The sequence below is a fragment of the Rhipicephalus microplus genome, chromosome 6 (genome assembly GCF_043290135.1).
Source record: "Rhipicephalus microplus isolate Deutch F79 chromosome 6, USDA_Rmic, whole genome shotgun sequence".
Taxonomy (NCBI): Eukaryota; Metazoa; Arthropoda; class Arachnida; order Ixodida; family Ixodidae; genus Rhipicephalus; species Rhipicephalus microplus.
In genome coordinates, this window is record NC_134705.1 from 114,488,231 (window position 1) to 114,512,179 (window position 23,949).

General features: G+C 42.9%; 1 protein-coding gene across 1 annotated transcript; it reads left to right on the forward strand.

The window, feature by feature from the left end:
- The first annotated feature begins 7,202 nt into the window (after positions 1-7,202).
- On the forward strand, positions 7,203-13,537 carry LOC119185230 (uncharacterized). Its single transcript, XM_037434322.2, has 4 exons — positions 7,203-7,356; positions 7,434-7,522; positions 8,692-8,739; positions 13,112-13,537. The coding sequence occupies exons 1-4, from the start codon at positions 7,323-7,325 to the stop codon at positions 13,466-13,468; spliced, it is 528 nt and encodes a 175-aa protein (XP_037290219.2). The 5' UTR covers positions 7,203-7,322; the 3' UTR covers positions 13,469-13,537.
- Positions 13,538-23,949: the final 10,412 nt, after the last annotated feature.

Here is a 23,949-nt window from a genome sequence, read left to right on the forward strand (position 1 = left end):
TGTGTTGCATTTTTACTCCACTGCGCCTTTCAGTGTAGTCATCCCGTGCTTACCGCAGGAACCAAATATCGGTCGCGTACAGCCCGACAATCTCTTTCAGTAGCTATGTTCAAGTTGCTATGTTCGTTTGTCTACCTAAAAACTGAACATGTAATGCTCCTACAAGATATCGAGCAGTGCGATTATTCAGATAATTCAGCACGAGTAATACAAACAGCGCAATGACATACCTAAAAGCAGAGGTCTTTTCGTGCGCCTTCGCTGCCGGGAAGGCTTAAAAAGCGTTGGCACAGCGTCGCGTCTGAGCTTCTTTACGCCGCGTTCAAGAGCAAGTGGCTCAAACTGGTCTGGCGTCAAATGCTCCTGAAAGTGCAGTCATTTAAGCTGTATTAAAACGCACATGCATACGCACAAATATTTGTAACAAAGGTCACGTACTAGGCGCGCGTTAGACGCACGTTGTGTAGCGTTTCAACAAAAGCCGATAAATCAACTCACCTCGCAAAGCCGCGTCGACGGCGTTGCACGGAAGTCCTCGCGTGAAATGTTTTGTAGCCACACTTCACGGCGTGCATTATTCCGGATGCCACGAGGTATGTTGCAGAGCGAGAAACCATCTTCTGTTTTGTTGCTGCAGCCTACAGCACAACAACCCGGCATTGTTCAAAAATTGGCACGTACTTAACGTACTCAAGATCCACTGCGAAGCATGCTTGGCCGGGTGACTTCGCGCCAAATGGAACGCTCCTCTTCTACAGCTGATGTCTTGGATACGATAAGGTCCCTAGTCTAGGGACCTTAGGATACGATCTCATCTTTCGTCGCGGCAAGAATCCAACTGGAACCATATGCACATGCGCACTCGTTTTGAACCTTTTGCTTTATAATAAATATCACCACCATGCACTAATACCGTCACGTGCAACGAATTCACCTATCACAGACCTTGGATGGCAGAGAAAAAGAGGAGTAATCGAGAAAGTGAGGAGGACGGCTCGAGAACAATGAGTGACGCTACCTTGTTTCATCTAGGGACCTTTGTCTTAGCAAAGCGTGTAGCACTTGCCTTTTCATGCAAGCGTTGCATGATCAGCGCAGCGTGATAAACGCTATGATCCTTAGAAATACTTATGTGTGCATTTTCTAGTGAAAGAGGCATATTCAGATTATATACGTGTTGTTATGGTGCCTCAAATAAGTGCAATAAATTATTGCACTTATCTTTTTATTGGACTATTGCACAAGTATGAATGCTGGATCTTGAGCACCATTGATGGGCGCAGCGGATGGGGTCGGCCGTTTAAGGTTTCGGCTGGTGCCGTTTACAGCACCCGGTATCGTTATGCGTGGACAAACAGACAAATGCACAGACACACAAAAACATTGCATCGAAGGCCCCTGAGAAAGACTGTCGTCTTTAAAAGCAAAAGATAGCAAGAGCGAGACAGCTAGTGCGAATGCTTAGAGCATGCTGCCTGGCACGCACCGTTCACTTTTCTAAAGGTCGTCTGCTACGCAAGAGCAACGTAGGTGGTGCCACGTTCGAAAAGAGAGTGCGAAAGAGAGAATGCCGAGAAGGAATGACGCGATGGAGGAAAGTGTCACTACTTTACGAAGCTCTAGGGGCTTTATGCACATTACATGAAGACGGCATTATAGTGTAAGTTGAAACAGCAATTTCAAACGTACAAACACACGTGCGATACGCACCATCATCAATTTTTGGTGTGTACATTCAACATGATAAAATGCCCTGCTTTCAAAACATAATAAGCACCAAATGCGCCATGAAAGATGAGATTTTTCACAGTATTGGTGTTCAATACCAGCCCTCAGTTTAACAAAAGGTTTGGTTAGTTTTTGCAAGTTACCTCGAAAGCTATGTGTCTGTGGAAAAGTAACCTTTCCTTTAAAATAACGAAAGAGAGAGTGAGCGAGAGAGAAAGGAAGGCTGGGAGGTTAACCAGATATTGACATCCGGTTTGCTATACCCAGCGCTGGGGCGAGGAAACAGGGGCAAGAAAGAGGTGCTAGATAGAGAAGGAAAAAAACGCACGTGCCCACATGAGAAAGCCAAAACACACTGGAAGGGCGTTCTGGCTACAAACGTTCAAAAAGGTTGGTAAATAGCAAAAAGTGCAGTAGCACTTTCAGGGCCTTCTTCTGTGAAGATATATCTTGTCGATATTGTGAAATCCTTTCCTACAACACAGGTTGGTTATATAATTTGCTGAGTTTCTTGCGAAGGCATGGTCATTCTCTGCTATACTCTAGGCGGTCACAAAAGATATATTGGATAGTTTCTTCTTTGCCACAGTGGCCACAGGTTGTGGTGTCGGCCATCTCAATGCGGAAAGCGCGGGCATTGGTAAACGCAACACCCAACAACAGTCCACATAAAAGTGTCTGATCTCCTCGGCAAAGCCTCGACGAGACTTCAGACTTAACGTAGGGTCAAACGAGTACAGTCGGGCATGCTTGAAGTGCGGCGGATTTCATTGTGATGTGGTTTGCTGGCAAGCAAGCCAGTGAAACTTTCGTGCAGCATCTGTCCTAGACAGTGAAAGTAGCAGTTCATGATCTTCTGCGTTGGCTGATCGGGCTGCTTGATCAGCCCGTTTATTGCCGATGATTCCGCAGTGACTGGGTGACCACTGAACTGTAGTTTGGTGCCCTTTCTCAGCCAGGTGGTGTATATCCTCTGATATCTGTAGTACCAGCTTCTGGTGCAGTCCACAGCGTAAGGCTGATAGTCGAGACTGCAGTGCCGCCTTCGAGTCACAGAAAATAGTCAACTTGCGTGTAGGTTGATCAATGACAAATTGGCGCGCGTTACGAAGGGCTGCCGATTCCGCTGCTATTTATGTTGTTGCGAGGGATGTCTTGAATTTAATCGTCGTGACCAACCCTGGTATCATGACTGCTCCAGTATATATATATATATATATATATATATATATATATATATATATATATATATATATATATATATATATATATATATATATATATATATATATGTGTGTGTGTGTGTGTGTGTGTGTGTGTGTGTGTGTGTGTGTGTGTGTGTGTGTGTGAAGTCTTGGTATTTTTCATACAAGAGAAGTATTGTGAGCTGCTTAAATGACAGTGAAGACAAATCGGCTTTTTTGGACGCCAGGTATCATATTATTAGTAGTTGGTTGAGCGAGGCCCCATGGTGGAGTCACAAGTCAAGCGGCAGGAAAGAACAAAGTTAGGATTGACTCGCCATGTGCGGTCACTTTTTTGCAGTAAGATGTGCGTGATCAGTCCACTGGTAGAGAGGCTACGTGATGGCGAGGAGCCCGAGCAAGGTGCCATTTACGTGTCCTCAGCGCTTCAACATTAATGTGGTCTTTATGAGGTGAGGAGGTTCCTTGTGATGACGATAGTTGCCGCTGTTGATGCACTTTGGGGCAAGCCTAGAAAAAACCAAAGTGCTTGAGCCTAAACACTTTGAAGCATTCGTATACTTGCGTAACCAACTTGCGTTGGTTAACGCACCTAGGCTGTACCGAATGAATCTAAAGAAAAGAACCCTGTATAGTCACAGCATAACGACTGTGGACATTCCCCAGTTCTTTCCAGTTAAGAACTTGAACAAAATGGCAGACGCCTGTCAGCCGCCTATTCAATATTGATACATATGGGCTCCATGAAAGGTCTCTGTCAATTATAACACCTAGAAACTTGTACGATCGGAGGTAAAGTATCCTTTCGCTGTTTATCAAAACGCTGTAGCTCTGCATTAGTTTGCACGTAAATGTCACAAGTGCACATTTGTTAGAAGAAAGTTCCAGACCTCGTTTACGGAGGTGAACAGCAGCTTGAGTGGCAGCTTTCTGAATTTGTGCTCGGAGCTGTAGACGTCCAAACGCAGATTTCGTTTGCATACATTGCAAATCTCAGAGTACTTGGCAGATGCTCATGGAGAGCAATTAGCGTCAGGTTGAATAGTACAGGGCTAATACGCCCCCCTGGGGAACACCACAGTAAACAAAACAGCCCAGTAGAGTACAGATAAGCCCATTAAACGAAACCACATGTTTCCCAATCTGAGTCACGACAAAAAATGTAAACAAAAATAAAAAAAACTGACAGGTGTACCTCGAAAAACTTGTGGCTGGGACAGTTGGCGCAACACTTTGAGAAATATTTTAGACGCTCAAGCACCACCGACCACTGGAAAAGACCATCATTGTGGTCGCTTCCTGTGCTTGCTATTGCGTCAATATTTTTCTCTCTGAGGTGAGAGGAGCTTTGAAAGCTTCGCCTTTCATTCAATAAAGAAATAATTTGTGGGCAGCTCATTCTAAGCCAACCCCTTTAAATTTTTCAATAACGGAAATGATGTATTCCGAGTTACACAGTTATCCTGTGTTAAGGATAACGAGTTGCCATGTTTAGGAACAGACAGATAACGTGTACGTAATAACGGTGCGTGCTATGTGACGCGATACAGAAAATCAATTTACAGAACCTCCGTGAAACAGAGCCTGCTGTTGTCCTTTAATAATAAAAATAACCCGGCACCGATTTAGCAGCAAGTTCTTCTGTAAACTGAGACGTTTTTTTAGAGTTTGAAAGAGGAATAATACTGGCGCTTTTTTCTTTGTTAGACACTAGGAACAGGGAAAAAGTATATCAGATTTTATTTGCAGTAATTATGGTGTAATTATGAAGAAAGAAAAGTAGACCAAAAGGTAACTTGCCTATGGCAGGGAGCGAACTTGCGAATTTCGAATAACACGTCTGATGCTCTACCAACTGAGCTACCGCAATAGTCACCATCCCTTCCTCATAAAGTATGGACCTCCTAATGTACACGTGATGATCAAACTTTTTGCCTGCAAGGAAGATAGACACTAGTTCTTTTTCTGCCTTCCTTCAAGAAGCGCTTACTTACTATCTCAACCCAAATAATTTTCATTCTGCTCATGCATATTCTCAAGCCAGATGCTTTGCCCTCATGCTTACGCGCAGTGGAGCTGCACTTCAATTTGTTACTGACAACAACGACAAATATGCTTTCAAATCTAGAAAACAATGAGTAGAGGCAACGTGAAATGACAAGTTACCTTGATAACAAATGATATTGCAGTGACACAAGCGTCTCGTCACATACAAGCTTGCGATTATCGGAAGAGCAAAGGAGCATAGCAATACAATCGCGGCTAGCGCTCTTTCCAGGGCCATGCTTCACGGCACTCACGAGCACCAGGGTTGCTAACCGCAGGGTACCTGTAGGGTACTTACGCACTTTTTCAGGCACCGTAGAGTTGTATGGCACTATTTCGATTTTCTTTTGAGGCGTATGGAAATATTATTTGCTTCCACTTCTTGCTCATTGATCAGCGGAAGATACGGGCGACCGACGTGACGTCGCCGAGAGTGGCATTCCGAAATACATTCCTAAACTACGTATTTCTTTAGAATAAAACTAAGACTATTTGAGTTCTCTTGTCAACAGCATAGGGCAGACATGAGAACTAAGGCGTCCGCCTTGCTGGGCTGGGGTAACATGTAATAGAGATTACGTAAAAGAAGATCATTTTCCGGTTCGTGTGATCTTTGGAGACAGCGCAAGGAACCATGCGATTTTTTCGTGACGTGGGATGGGTGGAGGAAATAGCATCTCGTTTATGATGGGGTGGTCGTTTGCGCTTCACCAATGTCATGCGATTAGTATTATTATTATTATTATTATTATTAATATTATTATTATTATTATTAGAATGTTATATTACTATGAATATTAGTTACGACCTATTATACTCCGAAAAAACTAGGGTCCTGGTCCTTTAAAAACTCACCAGTTCACGTTGCAACTTTAAGGGCTTTAGCGCAGATTAACGTTAGTTTACCCGCTTATTTTGCCACCTACGTACGTTTACACGAAAAAGTCCCCATACATCTTGAACCTATTTTAATAGACGCCAGTTTATTTACTATTGTTATCCTTAAAACCCAAGGTTTTATACATAGGCTCTCGTCCTTACATGCAACCTGGTAACTGTCTTCACAATCAATTAAACACGCTCCATCATTTCCCGGCTTTAATCGAGCATGCCTATTTATTTCGCTTCAAAAAATTTCGCTTTACAACTACACGCGTAACAACGTAACCCCACCTCGCTTCAAACAGCGAAGCACATCTCTTTGAATTATGGTGAGTGGTTTACCCTTACTCATTTCGCCTTTACCTTTCCAGCGGTTGCCCGCAGCCGGCTTTCATTCCATCTCTGCTATCTAATATATCTCTTCCTCCTCTCTTAATGTTGTTTATGATTTTACCGCTTACTCACTAGCCGAATACTTCTCATGAGTCTCCCGCTGTTTTTTTCTCTACCGTGGATTAACATTCTTTCATTACAAATTCCGGAACCCTTTCTCCTTCCATGTACAACTTTTCTTTCTTTTAATCCCGTAATCTCTTTTTCCCAGCGTAGGATCGCGAACCGGACGCTCATCTGGTTGACCTTCTTGCATTTCCGTCCTCTTGCTCTTCCTCCTCCTCCTCTTCTAATTTTCTCTATTTCCTGTTCGTTATTCTCTCTCCGAAATGTTTTCAAACCAGTTTTAAAAGTAGCTACCGATATCAGTGCCACTACACGTCTGCATGTGCTACAATGAAGTGAATTCTGAACCTGTTTATTGATACGCTGCGCTATGCTCAAGTGTTAGGCTGAAATGTAGGGTAATAGAGAAGTTCCGTATGGTAAAGTAGTGCAATTTAGACCGCGACATAGGGTACGTTCCGAAAATTTGTTGGCTACAGTGGTGAGCACTGGTTGTTATTTCTTGTTTTTTGTTTGTCTTTGCTGCGACACCTCTAAACACAAAGACGTGTACCAAGCAACGGAATTTATATATAATAAAGAAACTAAAAGAATAAAGAGCTCCCATAAGGTTTCCAAACAGTCCCATTAAGGTCAAACATAGATATACATCTGGCAGCCCAGTCGATGTAATTCATAACCCCTACCAGGTTATTGCCCTCATGATCTACATAAGTACGAAAACCACCAAAATCGTTCCCCACCGGGGCTGTGCAAGTTAGGCACGGAATACGCAGTGCGGCCCCAGATTCTGAGAAAATTTACGACGCATGCTTGTGAAAAGAGCACCTGAACAAGCAGAAAAACTGGGCCGATCTGGAGGGTATCAAAAACGGCACGTGCCAAAGCACGAACAGAGAGACGTAAACTGCGTTACCGGCAAGATAAGAGGGGGAATTCGCAGCTGCTTCGTTCTTGCCTCCCAAAAACCTTCGCAAGGCACGGTTCGTGTCACAAAACAAGATGAACTGGATTCCGCTATTGTTTCTGCTGTGCGGTAAGTACTACCGAAAACTCGTATTTTCTACGACTATGAAGAAAATGAACAGGCGGTGATTGTTCCTTAATTTGCAGGGTATTGTCAAGGTTCCTCTGATACCTCAATAAAACAAAACAGAACGAGACGCACGGTGTATCCGGTTTGGAAGCCTCCGGCAGACAAGGTGATAACACTCATGCAATCTCAGAAAAATTTAGGGGAAGTTTATTATATCAACACTCTTCTTGTAAGTAGCCCTATAGAGTAGATATTCAATTGTATGCTTCTCTTCTAAGCTGCTCTACTGACGTTTGCTGAAAACGTTTCGCATTCGTTTGTTTCTATCGACACATCATTCAGGGGCACAGGGGACTTGTAATATTGACAGCATGTTCTAGAAGCCATGGTCAATCCTACTATTTCGTAGAAGAGTAAATTTTATTTTCAACAAAGTGAATTCGCAAAAATAAACAGGGCCTTATTCTACTGGTATGCTTGATTTTCTATTTCATAGCCTTATGCCAACGTTCTCAGCAGACACGTGGTAACTTTCCGAAATTGGCAAATCATTTCGGGTTGTTGAGAAAACACGAAAAACCATTCGCTCGCTGTATATTTTTTTGCTCAGTGTTGTAGGAGTGAATAAGGTCGTAGTTCTCAATAGTATTTACTGTGTTCTTTGTTCTCAAAGAGATTCGTAGCTATAATGTTACTACAGGTAGATTGATAACTATAATGTTATAAGGCACAAACATTCAGTGAATTATAATAAGAAATTCAAGTCAAGTCAAGTTTATCAGATATTTCCTTGAAATTACATAATTGGCATATACAGCAAGAAGTCCCAAACATTCAAGAAGCTATGATGAGGACTTCTTATGCCTATATTAGTGCTCTAATAACCAAAAGTGTAGCAAAAGTATTCGGAATAACGAACAAGGTTGATTACCTATAACCTTATGAATAATACATATAGTAATAAAATAATCAATACTGAAAAAAAGTTACAAAGGCATCATCAAAAGCAAGTGAAAAATTTACTACTAAAGAAAGAATAATCAGCACATAAACACGATAATGTAACATATTGTATTATCAATATATGGGTTATATAATAGAAAAAATTGCATACAAAAATAACAAAAAATGGTCAAAGCTGTTCGAATTCGAAACACTATTTGCACGAGTTGATTATTTCTTAAACAGAATATTCCTTGCTGGCATGGTAAAAATGCCAATTTTGTGCGATAATTTTCATTCAGAAGGCATTGAATATCAGACAGCTACGAGGTGTACGAACTGTATGAACTCTAGCGAGCTGTTCTAACTTTGGTTTTTTTTTTTTTGGACCAGGCTTACGAGTTATGTGGACTTGACTTGAGAGACCATGAAAAATGCAAGGTAAAAATTGATTATCACGCTCTTGATTTGCAAAACACACTTGACTGCTAAAAATATCAAGAGGCTATACAACTTCGTGGATGCTGAAAAGAACGTATATAGGACGCAAGGCTTGTACCGCGTGTTCTTCATACGTTACAGCGCTTAGCATCAGCGTCATTGGCTGCATAATAAAGTGAATAGAATAAAAAGAAACCCGTATTTATTTTAAAAAAAAAACTGAATTGCTGACTTGTAGTTGAACGAATAGCTTATGTCACTAGCACCACTCCGAAAAAAGAAAAATTGTGAAAGGCATCTGTGTGAAAAGATTGCTCAATGAATTAAAACATTAGTATACCAACATGTGCATTTTTATAAGTAAAACACTAACTAGTTGCGAAGAAAAAAGTACTACATATACACAGATTGGAAAAAGCGCTTACATAATATTGTCAAAGTTGTTTTGTTAATTACTTTTACTTCACCAGACATACAGTACTCTCTGAAAGTGCTAAGCATTCGTTCAGGTGATATTAAAACACTTCAGTACTTTGGATTAAACGCTAGTACGACTATTTGATTTATTTATTGAGTGGTATTTACACGTGACTGTTCCAATTATTTCGGCACTGAATGGTACAATATTGCGTATTTATATTCACGTATTGTTTGCATGAGCTGCAGTTTATCATTTCAGTTCTTTTGGAGAGTCGCGACAAGGTTTCCAATAAAAAGTATATAGATTGAAGATTTGTGAAGACAAGGCGTAGTGTCGTCTTTTACCCTATCGATTGGGTAGTAATGCGCTCTATGGATGAAACAAGTAGAAGAGGGAATTACTGATGTCGAAAACGTGGGGAACGTACGATGCCCGTCATTATCATGCCTCTAAATCAGAGTGCAGCCTTCGGGGGCAAGCGACTCATGGAAATAATTCTTGAAGAAGGATTAAAGTATGTAGCCATAAAATACCTTTCAACGTGATTTGTTGTTGTGTTTTTTTTTCATTGACCTAATGTCAGCTAATAGTTCAGCCTCTTTTTTCTTCTTCTCTCCGTTTCGTTATATCGGTATCTCCTGTAACTTTTTTTTTGTTTTTGTTGTGAACTGCTCGCGTTTTCTTACATAGAACTGTGAAGGAATTTGCCCAACTAGCTACATTAATGAACCACAAAATACAATCTCGTAATGGCGCCCGTCAGGCGTCATGCGGCTCATAATAGGGCAACCTGTTTTGCAACGCTTCTCCCGCGTTACGCATAATTTATTGTGAGTGCATTTCTCGTGAACGACTTTTGAAGCAGTCTGTCAATGAAGGATAGAACTTAAGAAAACATTTGGAAGCTTGCCGGAAAAATTGAGGCCTTCGCGGAATTTTCATACTGTGGATTAGGACTCCTAGAGATTGCCTACATTTTTGCAGCAAAGCGGTGAACGCATATAGGCTGCATTCTACCATAGCTTTAATGTGATCATTTCTGTAGCATGATGTCAACAAAACTTATAGTATTATTCTGTATAGCCTACATTATTTTGACTATGTTATCCTTGTATAAACCCTCTGAATCTGAGTAAAAAACTTTTAGCCATTCTCGCCTTTGGTGGCGAAACTTCCATGTTCGTCTCATTCCCAGCTTCTTGATATGTAGTGTTAAAAAGAAAAGCTTTGTTGAGTATCTCAAACGGGGGAAAATACTCCTCAAAATTACCTCTCCGATGAGCTTAAGATGTTATACTCAATGCTCTTACACTTTTTCGCACGTATAACGCATAAAGGGCAGAGATATTATATTAGGTTAACTAATATTCTTTACATCACGAGAACTAAAATAATGTGCTAGGACTGTTCATATCAGTGCGTGCGATTGCAAAAAGAAGAAAAGTCTGAGATGCATGTTCAAAGTGAAGCCTCGCGCGCATAAATGTTGCTATTCAAGGTCATGCAACCAATGTTTGATACAACTACGGCTTTATTCTGTGATGGCAGTATCGTGCAAACGTTCGCCATGTAGTATGGTTCTTTGGACGTCGCGACACAACCGGTGGCGGACCAAGCGTCGGCACATGCTTACTCACAAGTACTGCCACATCATATACTGTTAATCTACACTGCTCTAGCATATCTGTATATTTAAGGAAGAAAAGAAAAGAAGGCGTAATTAGCCAAGCGTATAAAAGTGCCGTAACAGTTTTTCCTGTTCGTAAACTGCAGCCCTCCTTTCCTACAAGTACAATGCTTATCAGTTCATCCACCCGGAGTATTGCTATCTTTTGTCTTCTCTCTTTCTCTTTATAACATCTTGTTCCTACCAAACTTAATTCCCCTTACCTCTTTCTGAGCACGGGGTAGCCAGCCAGTTCAGGAACTGGGTAATCTACCTGTCCTCCCGCTTATTACTTTCTTCCTTCTGCTTCTCCCGGAATTTGCACACCACTAGCACTTCGAAGCGTGAAGTCCTATATGATGCAGCGTTCATCTAACGCAAACGCACGTTAACCGATGAAGTGCTTGCAAGTGTTCATGCACCTTACAGGCCACCACGGGTCTTTTTTATAATTGGAATGTTTAGCGAAGTTTACATTCACCTCGCAAAAATGAACTGCCAAATTTTAACTAGAAATAAATTTTATTTCTGGGGCTATTTCGTCTGGCCTCCAACGTAATATATAACGTTATTGATTCAAAGACAAATAAGGAAGCTGGTCATTTAGAATGACAATTTTTTTATTCGTTACACAGGGACAAAATTGAGGCTGTGATTGTATGCGAGTATACGTTTAATGAACAGATTGTATAACTCATATTAGTTTAAGGCCCTGGTTCGAGTTAGGGTACCATGTTAGCACTGCATAGTATGTAACAGTGACTGATTGATATGTGGGATTTAACGTCCCGAAACCGCCATATGATTATGAGAGACGCCGTAGTGGAGGGCTCCAAAAATATCGTCCCCCTGGTGTTCTTTAACGTGCACCCGAATCTGAGCACACGGGCCTACATCATTTCTGCCTCCATCGGAAATACAGCCGCCGCAGCCGGGATTCGATGCCGCGACCTGCGGGTCAGCAACCGAGTACCTTAGCCACTAGACCACCACGGCGGGGTGTATGTAACACTGTTTTAACTGTAGCCATGTCTGTGGTTCTTTCCCGAAGTGCATGTCACAAAGTGCATAAGGTGTACTAAATGTCAGCGTTTTTGCTGTATTCCATCTCTCTATCTTTGTAAGTAAGTAAGGTGATATAACATCGCGATTTGTATTTCTTTTTGCTTATATAGTTGCACAGTACTATTGTGCTCCTTGACAGTGTCAGTGTTGCCAGGGTATTTACCTTTTCCTCACACCCTCTATAAGATTGCGCCCAGTGAGTGTGGCTATTTCGTCGAGTAAGTAAAGTTTTTTTTTTACACGCAACTGCTGGCTTAGATGTTTAGTCAACAAACTTCTGAGGCAACGAAGCTAGTAGACATTTGTTTACAGAACGTTGTAATTAAGTTCACAAAACACAAAATTAGGTTGTTTCTTAATCAATATCTGTCGATTATTAGCGTTTTTCTGGTTATTACAGATAGCCGCAAACAACACACAAGCGATACCACGTGATAAACCCGTGCAAACGAGCATAGCACAGAGCCTTGAGTGCTGCAACGACAAAACAGTAACAATGACAGTGGCTCTGCGATGACGCACATTTACTTTTGCAGTGTCAAGTGCGATAACCGCTGCATCTGCATGGGACGCTGCATACGCTGCATCGCTGTCACGAACCTTCGCGAAAGAAGCATATCGTTTATGCGCAAAACGTTAGAGAGCATTGCAATTACAGTGTGAAAGCGTTTGTCACAAGCTGTGTTTTTTGCATTTTGTGGGCTTCTGTAGTAAGCAGAAAAACACTAATAATTGGCGGATACCAATTTCAACTGTCTGATCAAGTGTATCACAAATCGATGTAAAACTTTCTGCATAGCATTTTATGATTGGCCTTCTTGCTTTAGAAGCTTGTTACATTAATATGATGGAATAGTCAAATAAGCGAAATACACAAACTAGTCTTATTTGTTTCATGTAATACGAAAAAGCAAATATTTCGACTCGTAGTCGTAGAATTGATGGACATTTTTTTTTTGTAAATCTCACAGAAGACAGCTGGCGCACTCTTCATATCTTTTCTTATTTAGCATCATCCTATATTGATGGATAGATTACGCTGTCTTTAGAAATAGAAAAGTTGTGCTTCAACGAGTACAACTGATACTGAAAAAGACAGGACTTCCGCTGCTTTTTGTTTCCTTCGCATTCACTTTAGCGCTGCGTTTCCATCTGTATGAACATGAACCAAGCTGTCCACCCATGTCTAACATTGTTGTTTGAACGCTTTTCAATGACAGCTGCCGCCATGGTGCGCTGGAGGCCGTGGCCGGTGCTGTCTTGGAGAGTGCATCTGCCCAACAATGTTCAACCCGTGCTCCTCACTGCCGGAAACAAACACCAGGGCGCCCACGGCGACAACTAAACGAAGGGGGCTGTGCATGCGGGATTGCGCGTTGAACTGCTACAAAGCATGCCACTATGGCAGGCAGAATGGTCGTTGCGAGCGGACGCGTGACTCGTGCACTCCTGCCTCTAATTTCACCGAACCCCGACATTTCGACCGGATCCCCCAGATTTCCGTTGCATCGCGAACGTACGACGCATGCAAAGATAAATGTCACGCTGCATGTCTTACGGGATGTGCTCGCCGTTGAAAGCACCCGAAAAATTGTGCGGGCGCATCACACTTTATGTAATAAAGATGCATATGGTGCCTCACTTTATGTAATGAGTATGCATTTGGTGAACAGAAGAAAGGAGGTCCTTTAAGCATTCGCAATGTCGAACTTCGAGAACTTGGACAACTAAAAAGGACGTGTTTAGTGATTTGCAAAATTATGCTAAACATTCATGTTTCGCGCTCTATCGGATTACATTTGCCCCAGCCACGTGTCGAGTGGTTGCATATTTTTCTCTCTAAACACTGTGAGAGATGTTTATTACATGCAGGACGACGAAAAAAATTTGCGAGCTATACAAATTTGCAACTGATGAGAATTTCTGCAAACAAATACTGCAACCAATGGACCTTTCCGAAAATTGCAACGCCGCGCCTTCCCATGGTGGATCGGCGCTGGGGCATTATGGGAGAGCGGAGCACCGGTGGTCAGAGCAGACGACGTATACACGCTTTCCCGCTTTCGCCTGCTTTCATCGCGCGCCGTGAGTGGTTTTAGCAGGTGTAAGAAGCGGCTATTGTGAAGAAACGCTTCTTCTAACAGCTCTGACTTTCATTCATGCATACTAAACTGTGTTGTTCGTCACAAATAACCGTAATCATCACTGAACAATGCCGAATAAGGAAAATGGCGGACACGCTTGCTCGGTTCTGAGATATGATAAACTGATAATACGTGAAAGTCACTGAACGTTTCACTCACTGCTTACCCGCCACGGTGGTCCAGTGGCTAAGGCACTCGGCTGTTAGCCCGCAGGTCACGGGGTTGAATAGCAGCCACGGTGGCCACATTTTTGATTGCGGCGGAAATGCCTTAGGCCCGTGGGCTCCAATTGATAGAGCCCTCCACTACGACGGCGTCTCTTATAATCGCATGGTGGTTTCGGAATGTTAAACCCCAACGCTTATTTTATTCGTTCATTGCTTAGTGCTACCTCATGGCTTCGATGTTTGTGGTGCAGCTAAGTTGGACCTTTGTTATCTGTGTCCTCACTGTGATTACGGGGCAGGAATTTTACACTTGCAGCTTACCCTGCAATGAACTACGCAAGTTTGTTAAGGCGAAAGGCTTACATACCCCGTAATAAACTCTCAGGGTCCCCTATTTATCCGCCTAAGATGATTTGATAGAGAAGGCCATTTTGTGTTTCTTTTCAGTCGGTGTACTGATCCTACCCCGCCAGTCTATGACTGTCAGCAGGGCTTTGCCGTGGGTGCGAACCACTGTTGCGTCGCAGCTGGGAGAGAGCAATGGTGTAGCTTGGGCGTGGGCACATGCCGGTGTGGCTTGAAGGGGGCCAGTGCCCCTTTTGCCACCCCCGGCCGACGCCCCAGCCCGCAACCATTCACACCGCCCTTTGAAAACTTGCTGTACCTAACGAGGTTTTCACTGCCTCTCAAAACGGAGGCAGTGTAAAACTGATATTTCATTGCCTGTATGATGATACCACATTGCACCAAGCTCGGACGTCATGCGATGACGTGTCACGTTCAGTCATGTGACGTTTTGATGACGTCACAATTTTGGCGATGTCTGACGTCATATATGTTGTCATCACGCGGTGGTTTTTTTACGATCGCTCGACGTCACCGACGCAAGACGCAAACGGTCGACTTTCATGTTTGATGAGGCATCTAAGGTTTTTGCCTAAAAACAAAATTGACCGTTAGTGGTTTTGGTGCCCACGGCGTCGGCGTCAACAGGAGTGCTGCAAAAATCATCGCTTGATGGCGTCACCACATGACGTCGTCGTGACATCACGGGTCACCAGAATGTTTAAGGTCATTCTTATGGCCCTATGATCCCGTCATGAAACGACATCATCGCTTTGCACTGCTTTGTTATCGTGTGATTGGCCCACCAATCACAGAGGCCGACCAGAACAAGGTAAGGTGCTGAAAGTTTGCAATGTCTCCAATCATAAATCAGTGCAAGGCCACTTTAGGTGCAAAAAACATTCCCAGAGGGGGGGGGGGAGGGTCAATAAAATGACTGAACAAAAAGAATCAGACGGCTGTCGCCTTCAGGTCGCTTTGGGTGAATACATGAGAAAACCTGCGTTTTTTTTTTTTGCGCTGTTACGTAGTGTTTATTTAGCTGTTAACTGCATGGTTACGTTCAATCGCGTATGCTTTTTGGTGGCCCATAAACCTAGAGGCCTCACCTATTTTTGCTTCATGCATCTCTCTCTCTCTCTCTTTCTTCTGTGTTAAGGCAAAGGAGCGCTAGATGTAGTTTAACGATTATACATACAAAAGCTACACTCACCGTCAGTATTTTTTTTCACAATTTCAGCTTATGGAAGCGCTGCTGTGGCCATCTATATTTTTACCACACTGAATGAGGCTTTCCGAATTGCTTTTAAAGTCATTCTGACCATTAACAGCCTTCCACAGTAAATCAGTCTGACTTGAACCATCTGTGCCCAGACAGTGAGTGCGTATTAGTACCGTAAGAATGTTCATGTAAGAATTTTCATGGGAGCCGACACAGTAAAATAGAATAATGGGTGAATTATGTACACTGACGCTCATTCTGTTGTATATTTCTTCCAATTGTTAACTAGTCATTACCTTTCGTGCAGTCAGGTCCAAAATTTGTAGGTTAATTTCCTACTCACAGTTGTGGAAACAAGAAGTACGCAGAGACAGCAGGTTTTACGCTGTTTGAAAGCAAATACTCCATGCGAAGTATCCGCTCTATAGACGTGCTGCTAGCTGATTTTTACTACTCTCAGTGTTTGAAGTGCAAACTTTCTCAAACGAAGCATTTAGAACAGGCAATTAGCATTCAAATATACACAGCATAGTGGGGCTAGAACTCACTTATAAGGGTGGAAGTTCGACATTATCATTCGTGAGGTGCATGATCTTGCATTGCGTACCACGCGGAAGCATATTGTCACGACGTCAAAACAGGGGTCTTGCCGTAGAGATTGAGGCACCAGAAGCAGGTCAATCTTTTTAATTAGAACGCACAAGCGAGTTCTTCTTCTTCGTCCATTTCGTAGTCCTTCAAGGCACATGCACAACTGCCATCGTCTTTCTTGAGCAAGCACGTGACGATATTACGAGTGACAGTCCCCGATATAATTTACTAATAGAGAATCTGTACGGCCATATTGACAATAAAACAAATGACAAAAGCTTCGCTAGGTGAAAATACGATCAACGAAGCACAGGGGACCGAGTCGCCGCGAAAGCCGAGAAAAATTTCCAATTCGATGGGCGTTTTTGCGGGTACGTGAGCAATTTCCCAAGTCATTAACAAGTCAAGGACAGCGGTGTTTTGTGACTGCATATATGTTGCTCTGGGTGGTGCCTCTTCTGTGAGTGCAGATTGAAGCAGGGTAATGACGCGCGACATTCCCGCAACGATGCGTTCGTACAACCGCGCGCCGTGGGAAACGGGGTGAGCCAACGCTTCCGCGAGCAGACGACACTCCGCCGGCGCTGTGGTTTCCCATAATGCTTTACAGCGGCCGTAGGAAGGCGCGCGTCAATTTCTGAAAAGGTCCATGGGGGACATGTTTTCACTTGTCTTTCAGTACTAAAAGTGCTTCAAGACAATACAAAAACGTTCCGAATATTATCAATATTAGAATTCAATATTCATTTCAAAGAGCAAAACTGAAGCTTAACACCCGAGAAACTGGTCTTTCACACGACAGTGTTCCTCTCAGTACGTCTTTGTAGCTTCCTAACCCTCTCTACGTTGCCTTACGCTTTTGGTGCATTGATGCGAAAAACGGCCATGGTGTATACATATAAATCACAAAGGAGTATAACTTTTTGTCCATATCAAGCAAGTACTTATCTAAAAAAGTAAAACACAAATGCCCCACTGACTCATGTCAGTAATACAAAAACTTGAAAAAGAGCGTCACAGTGGCACATGAAAGCACCATCCTGGGATTGCAATGACCGGCATTTTGCAAACGACAGCCGCAACAAGTGGCCAAAGGATAGCACCTGAAGCCTTGCTAAATACTGCTGCGCGCACTTAGTTTCTAGCCTTAAAAAGTCACCTAAAGCTGCGCGTGTTGCGATTATTCATAACCCTGGATTCTGTTCCTGAAAAGCTGCACTTCATCGTATATTCTACGCATTTTTGGCTCGTTTGCATGTGGTTTATTTTGCTGTCAAAATCATCGTGTATTGTTGTTATACCTGAATAGCTGCCCACTTCTCAAGATGCATAAAATATCAAGAAAAATATTCCGTCACCACCATTACCACTTAGCGATAAACGGGACAATTCTACAGGGTATTACGTTTAGATGCATTATTCGTTGGAGTTAACGGGGAAATTTACAAAACAAAAATACTGCATCTAGGCGTTAGAATTACTTCGCTGAAAAAGTGAAGGAAGAGAAAATTATCCAGCATATTGAAGGGTTGATTCTTTCTACCTAAACAAGAGTAAAATCCAGAAGCTTTGTAATAAATTGAATAAATTTGAAGTCTATTTTTAGCCCTATTACCACCCTTACAAAACTGGTAACACAATTTTCTCGAGATCACAAAGGCTTAAGTAAAATATAAGGGGTTTAGTATTGCACTATTAGCAATGGCTTATGTGTGACAGAATTTTCGGGGCAGATGAGAAAGGGGCACGTATGTGTCACACTGAAGTGCAATGGAATAAACCCGAAACGTTGCAAATGCCAAGTAATATTGACAAAGGAGGTGGTTTTCGAGTATTTCTGTATTTGAGATCAACTATAGTCGTCTCAACAATTTTACCTATAGCCTATTTTATAAAACTAAATCCAAGCTGTCGACGCTTTCTCTGCGTCTTCCAACCGACTGCAATACATCTTCAGATAACGTAGGTGACCAATCGTCACACATTCGCAAAAGTACTGTACTTCGTTCAGAAAAAAAAAGTTGGCAGTAGCTGTCAACACTCTCAGCAGATCTCCACCTTAAGAGCAGCTGTACATGGAGCTTTCATTTATAGTTTTTTCAGTTTGAATTGATTGGTTTTAGGAGCTTTTTTGTCAATAATTGTTCTTTGAAGCCGTTTATGTTTTCGCTGTGTTCTTCGACCGACTACAATAGATCTTCAGTTGACATAGGTGACTAACCAACACACATGTACAGCAGCACACAGCTCAAGGCAGATTGGAAGATTTCCACCGTCTTTCAACGCTGCCACAGAATATTCGATTTTAGAGCAGCTGTGCAGAGCGTTTCTTCTTACCGAGTCTTTATATTGAATTCAAGTATGCTATAACTTTTTTGTTATGGCTTGTTATTTTATTGTGATTTGAAAGGCGTTGAAAGTTTTTAAGCAGCAATAAACTTCTGTTCCACAAAGTCGGCTCCTTCGAGTTTTTTTACCAATCCACGGGCACGCCACAGTTTATGCATTGTGAGAGGCAGGATCGCTTTCTTTTGTTATTGTTAATGGCAATAATTGCCTCGTGGGTATTACTGACATATCTATTTATTTTCGAAAGAGACCGAGAAAAGCCTTCTTCAGAAAGAAAACTAGATTACTCCACCGCAAGCATTAAACAACGCAAGGCCTAGTCACCAGAAACGACTTGAACTTTCACTTGTCCGAGTACTACCTTCATGACTTCTTCCCAGCTGATTTGCCAGATTGACGCGTGTTAGTTTTGTATGTTGGGTGTCCAAGGCTCCCGCCCATGGCTGCACGACCACGCGGACAGCCTCAAAAATGTGGGTGTCATCAAGGAAGCCACCGCCAGTCAAGCAGAGTGGAGACCTGCCCTTGCCTTGAATAAAGGGCTGAATATAGGCAGTCAGTAGAGAGTGAGAGAGCAGTCAGTAGAGAGTCAGGAACGCCTCACCAGGGTGGCTTAGTCTATTGTTAAAGAGTGGGGTGGATAAGAGCACCTTCCGCTGCTGTTACGCACGCCGTCTAGTCTAGCGATTAAAAAAATGGCAGCATATCCACGGAGTGAATGGTGGAGAGTGGGGCGAAGCATTCGTCCGTCAATTCGTTCTTGCTTCCGTCAGTCCATGCGTCCATCTGTGGGACCGTTCATGCGTGCGTCTGCTCATGCGTCCGTGTCCTGCGTTCGTCCATGCATCCGCCCCTGCATCCTTTCATGCGTCCATCCATGCATCTGTCTGTGTGTCCATTCGTACATCTATTCAACATTCCAAATACCACCACCTCGCATCTTTTCATCATATATTGGATGGATGGATTTATGGATGGATGGATGAATGGATGGATGGATGGATGGATGGATGGATGGATGGATGGATGGATGGATGGATGGATGGATGGATATGGCTGTACATTTTAGATCGGGCGGTGGCTAGTGCCACCAAGCTGTAATACTTAATGAACCAAAAACTAGATTTATTTTTTTCCCTTAAATAGTGAGGTTGAGGATTCGTACTTTGCAGCGAAGGGTTCAATTTACACTAGTGCCTTGACTTTAGCCACCAATCGAATAACCTCCTTCTAGTTAATTCTACCCGCTTAAAGTCTATTTTGCCCTCACTGTCCATAAACCCTAGTGCTTTGAAAAACTCTGCGCCATCAAGCTGAACTACAGGGTGAAGCCTTTTACAGAACATCATCAAGTGTTCGGCAGTTTCTTCTTCCTCTCCACACGCACTGCATATCGTGTCTACCCCTTCGTATTTGGCCCGATATGTCTTGGTTCACAGTACTCCCGTCCTGGCCTCAAACAGTAGAGAACTACCCCGAGTATTATCACAGAACCTTTCCTTGGCAATTTCCTGCTTAAAAGTTTGATAGATCTCTAGTGCGGACTTCTTAATCATGCCCATTCTCCACATGTCACTCTCCGTTTCCTTCACTCTCTTCTTAACCAATAGTTCTTTATGCTTTGGCCACCTGCTGTTTTCTAAGTATTTACCAGTAAATTTTCCGGTTCGCTTCCTCCATTTTGCATCGACAATCTTCATGTACAAGTAGCTGAAAACCTTCCTAGCCCAACGCTCCTCCCCCATTTCTCTAAATCGCTTCTCAAATTTTATCTTGCTGCTAGCTTCCCTGCCCTCAAATGATGTCCATCCCATATCACCTTGTGCTCCCTGATTTGGTGTATTCCCGTGAGCTCCTAATGCAAGCCTACCTATTCCACGTTCCTTAATTTCTAATCTTGCTTGAACTTTTGATCTCATGCACAAGACCGCATTGCCGAACGTCAGCCCAGGAACCATGACCGCTTTCCACATTCCTCTCACAACATTATGCCTATTGTAATTCCAAAGTGCCCTATTTTTCATCACTGCATGCCTGTCACCTTTAGTCATCACGTATATTACGTGTTCTCTCAGGTATTCGGTCCCATTGCTTATCCATACGCCCAGATATTTGTATTTATCTGTTATCTCTAGCGTGACCTCCTGTATTCTAAGCTCACTACCTTCGTTGTCATTGAAAATCATGACTTCTGATTTTTCTTTACTGGATCTAAAAAAACCTATCTTCCTCATTACCGCAGATGTCCATCAATCTCTGCAAATCTTCCTTGTTTGTGCCATTAGCACTATATCATCTGCGTACATTAATGCTGGTAGTGCCTGATCAATTATTTTTCCTTGTTTGACTAAAGAGAGGTTGAAGCCCAGTCCACTCCTCTCTAATTTGACCTCTAATCCTTGTAGGTACATCATGAATAATAAGGGTGACAGGGGACACCCCTGTCTAAGCCCCCGTTTTACCTCGGCAGACTGGGATACCTGTTTTTCCCACTTTATAACTACCTTGTTACCTTTATAGATATCCATTAAGAGATTAGTGACTACATGTTCCACGCCTAGTGTGTCCAGTATTCCCCACAATTCCTCTTGATTCACACTATCGTACGCTTCCTTGACATCCAAAAATGCTAGCCACAGGGGCCCGTGTTCTTTTTCTGCTATTTCGATGCACTGCGTCAGTGAGAACAGATTGTCTTCTAACCTCCTGTGTTTCCGAAACCCATTCTGCAGTTCCCCCAGTACCCCCTCATCCTCTATCGAAGCCTGCAGTCTTTCCTTTATAATCTGCATCGCCAGCCTGTAGACCACTGCTGTCGCTGTTATAGGACGGTAGATGTTTATGTCAGCTTTGTCCCCCTTTCCTTTATAGATCATGCTCATCCTGCTAAGTTTCCATCCATCGGGAAATTCACCATCGATTATTATTTTGCTCACTGCCTCTCTCAAAGCCTGCTTAGACTTCGGACCTAATGTCTTTATCAGCATAATTGGAATGCCATCTGGGCCTGTTGATGTACTACTAGGAACCCTTTTCTCAGTCCTTTCCCACTCTCGTTGTGAAAATTCAGCCATTGCACTACTTCATTCGTCCTTCTTTATTGTGGTGCATAAAGTAATTTTTGTTGAAATTTTTCTGTCACCCTTGTTCTTATATATTCAATAGCTTCGTCCCCTTCTTGCCTAGCACCTTGGGCTGTAGTTATAAAACTTTGCTGTAGGCTCGTCTCTTTCTTAGGGAGTTTAGATGGTTCCAAAGTTTCGCAGCTGCCTTTCTATCTTTCTGATGTACTTCTGCCAGCCACTGAGCTCCCTTTTTTTTAATGTTTTCATTGATCAGAAGGGAGGCATCCCTGCTACAGCTTAGAAAGGTTTCCCATTTTTTTTTCAAGATCATCTGTCAGTTCAACCCGCTGCTTAGCATGTCTGTGTTCCTAGGAGGCTTCCTGACGTTTTGCTATGGCTCTCTTAACTTCCTCATCCCACCAACTTTTGGGTTTGTGTCTTCCTTTCTGGGTTGACTTGTCACGCTTCTTAGCAAGCTCTAGCTCAAAGAGTCTAATTAGATTCGTGTATGTACACACTGTGTTATTATCCTCCATGATTCGTTTCTCAATTTGTTTAGTGGCTACTTCAATTTGCCTTTCTGGATAAAAACTTTTTTGTAGTTGCTCATCTTGTCTCCTTCCCACTTTCACTGCTCTTCCAAAACTTAGCTTGATACGTTGGTGATCACTACCCAGACTTCTGGAGCCACCTTCATCTATGTGCATTCCCCTGAGCTTATCATGCATCCTATGTGACATCAGTGCAAAATCTATCGTCGACTGCAGCCTTCCTACCTCCCTTGTTATTTGCCCTTCACACTTCTCGGTAGTGTTGCAAATGGTCAAATCAAGCCTTTCACACATATCCGTGATCATTTCGCCTGTCGGGTCGGTATACCCATCTATATCTTCTATGTGCGCATTCATGTCTACTAGTATAATTATCTCGCACTCTCTTCCTAACTCCTGAATGTCCTTTGATATACCCTCTACTATTGCTTGGTTTTCATCTCTGGCCTTTGCTCCCGTCCACAAGTACACGAAACCAAGGAGTGTCACTTGACCTGCCACTTTCCCTTTCAGCCATAAATGTTCGTTGTACTCCTGCTTGACCTTTTGCCAGTCTGAACTTTTATGAATGAATGCCCCTATACCACCCCCCTTTCTGCTGCCTTCTGTTCTAATACAATGTTCCCACGCGTAGTCTGGATTCGCCATATAGAAGCACCGCCATCCAGCGGACATTTCAAGGACTAAATGAGAGGTGACACATGCACTTTTTCGGACGACTTGCGCTTCTATTCTACTTCCCACCTTTAACCACCTCGAGTTCATGGTACATACTAGTCCATTGTATTCATGGCACTGCGGCTCAACGCTCGCTAAATTTTTCTAAAACTAAGAAGGTTACACCCAGCGAGTATAACGTAGCAACCCTTTCTTGTCAGATAGCGCTAATGTACATGCCAATGGCTGCTAATGGGGAATGAGAGACAGGAGCATTCGCCTTTACGGTAAGGCGCACGCAGTGAAGTTTTTATTGTTAAACAAAGCACAAGAGAAATCTCCCACTGGCACCACCTTGCAGGTCAAAATGTTACACTTGTTACACACTACGACAATGAATACGACAACGAGGGACGAACGGGTGCCGCTTTAAGGAGCTTCGCCCCTAAAAAGCAACAGCTTGAAAAGCACTTCGTGGAAAGATGAGATAAAACAATGCTGAAGTCGTACGCGAGTCATTCGCGCGTCAAATCTCAACGTTCGCATATCTGCGACACTTGGAGTAGTAACGATTCTCTGCCCTGAAGGAACCGTTCATTTTTTTTCTGTCACAAAACACGTGCGCTGGAAAAAAGCAGCCCACAATAAACGAAGATCATTGCCGTTCGGGCTATTGACGAAGATTGTCAGCATTTTGTTTGTTTACTTTTGTTCGTATGGAACTGTGTATAAGCGTTGGAGCTAGTATAGTCGAGGCTAGAGAGGTGGGTCAATATGTGGCTCCATGTAATTGTTGCGCTGGTTGTCTGTGATGAGCGTGCATAGTGGGAATATCCGTGTGTTTGACATTTTGAGGGAAGTTTTTATAGAACGCAAATTGCAGAAGAGGCGCCAAACGCATAAGACTCGGCGTCGATGGCATTAGAGAAATACAGCCCTCAAATGCGCTTTGTAACAGAACAACTGC

Bases quoted from the DNA above. Each gene is read 5' to 3' on its own strand.
- LOC119185230 (XM_037434322.2), top strand. From the start codon at position 7,323: ATGAACTGGATTCCGCTATTGTTTCTGCTGTGCG. The intron at 7,357-7,433 runs GTAAGTACTACC...CTTAATTTGCAG, and splicing joins GCTATTGTTTCTGCTGTGCG to GGTATTGTCAAGGTTCCTCT. The intron at 7,523-8,691 runs GTGATAACACTC...TTTTTGGACCAG, and splicing joins GGAAGCCTCCGGCAGACAAG to GCTTACGAGTTATGTGGACT.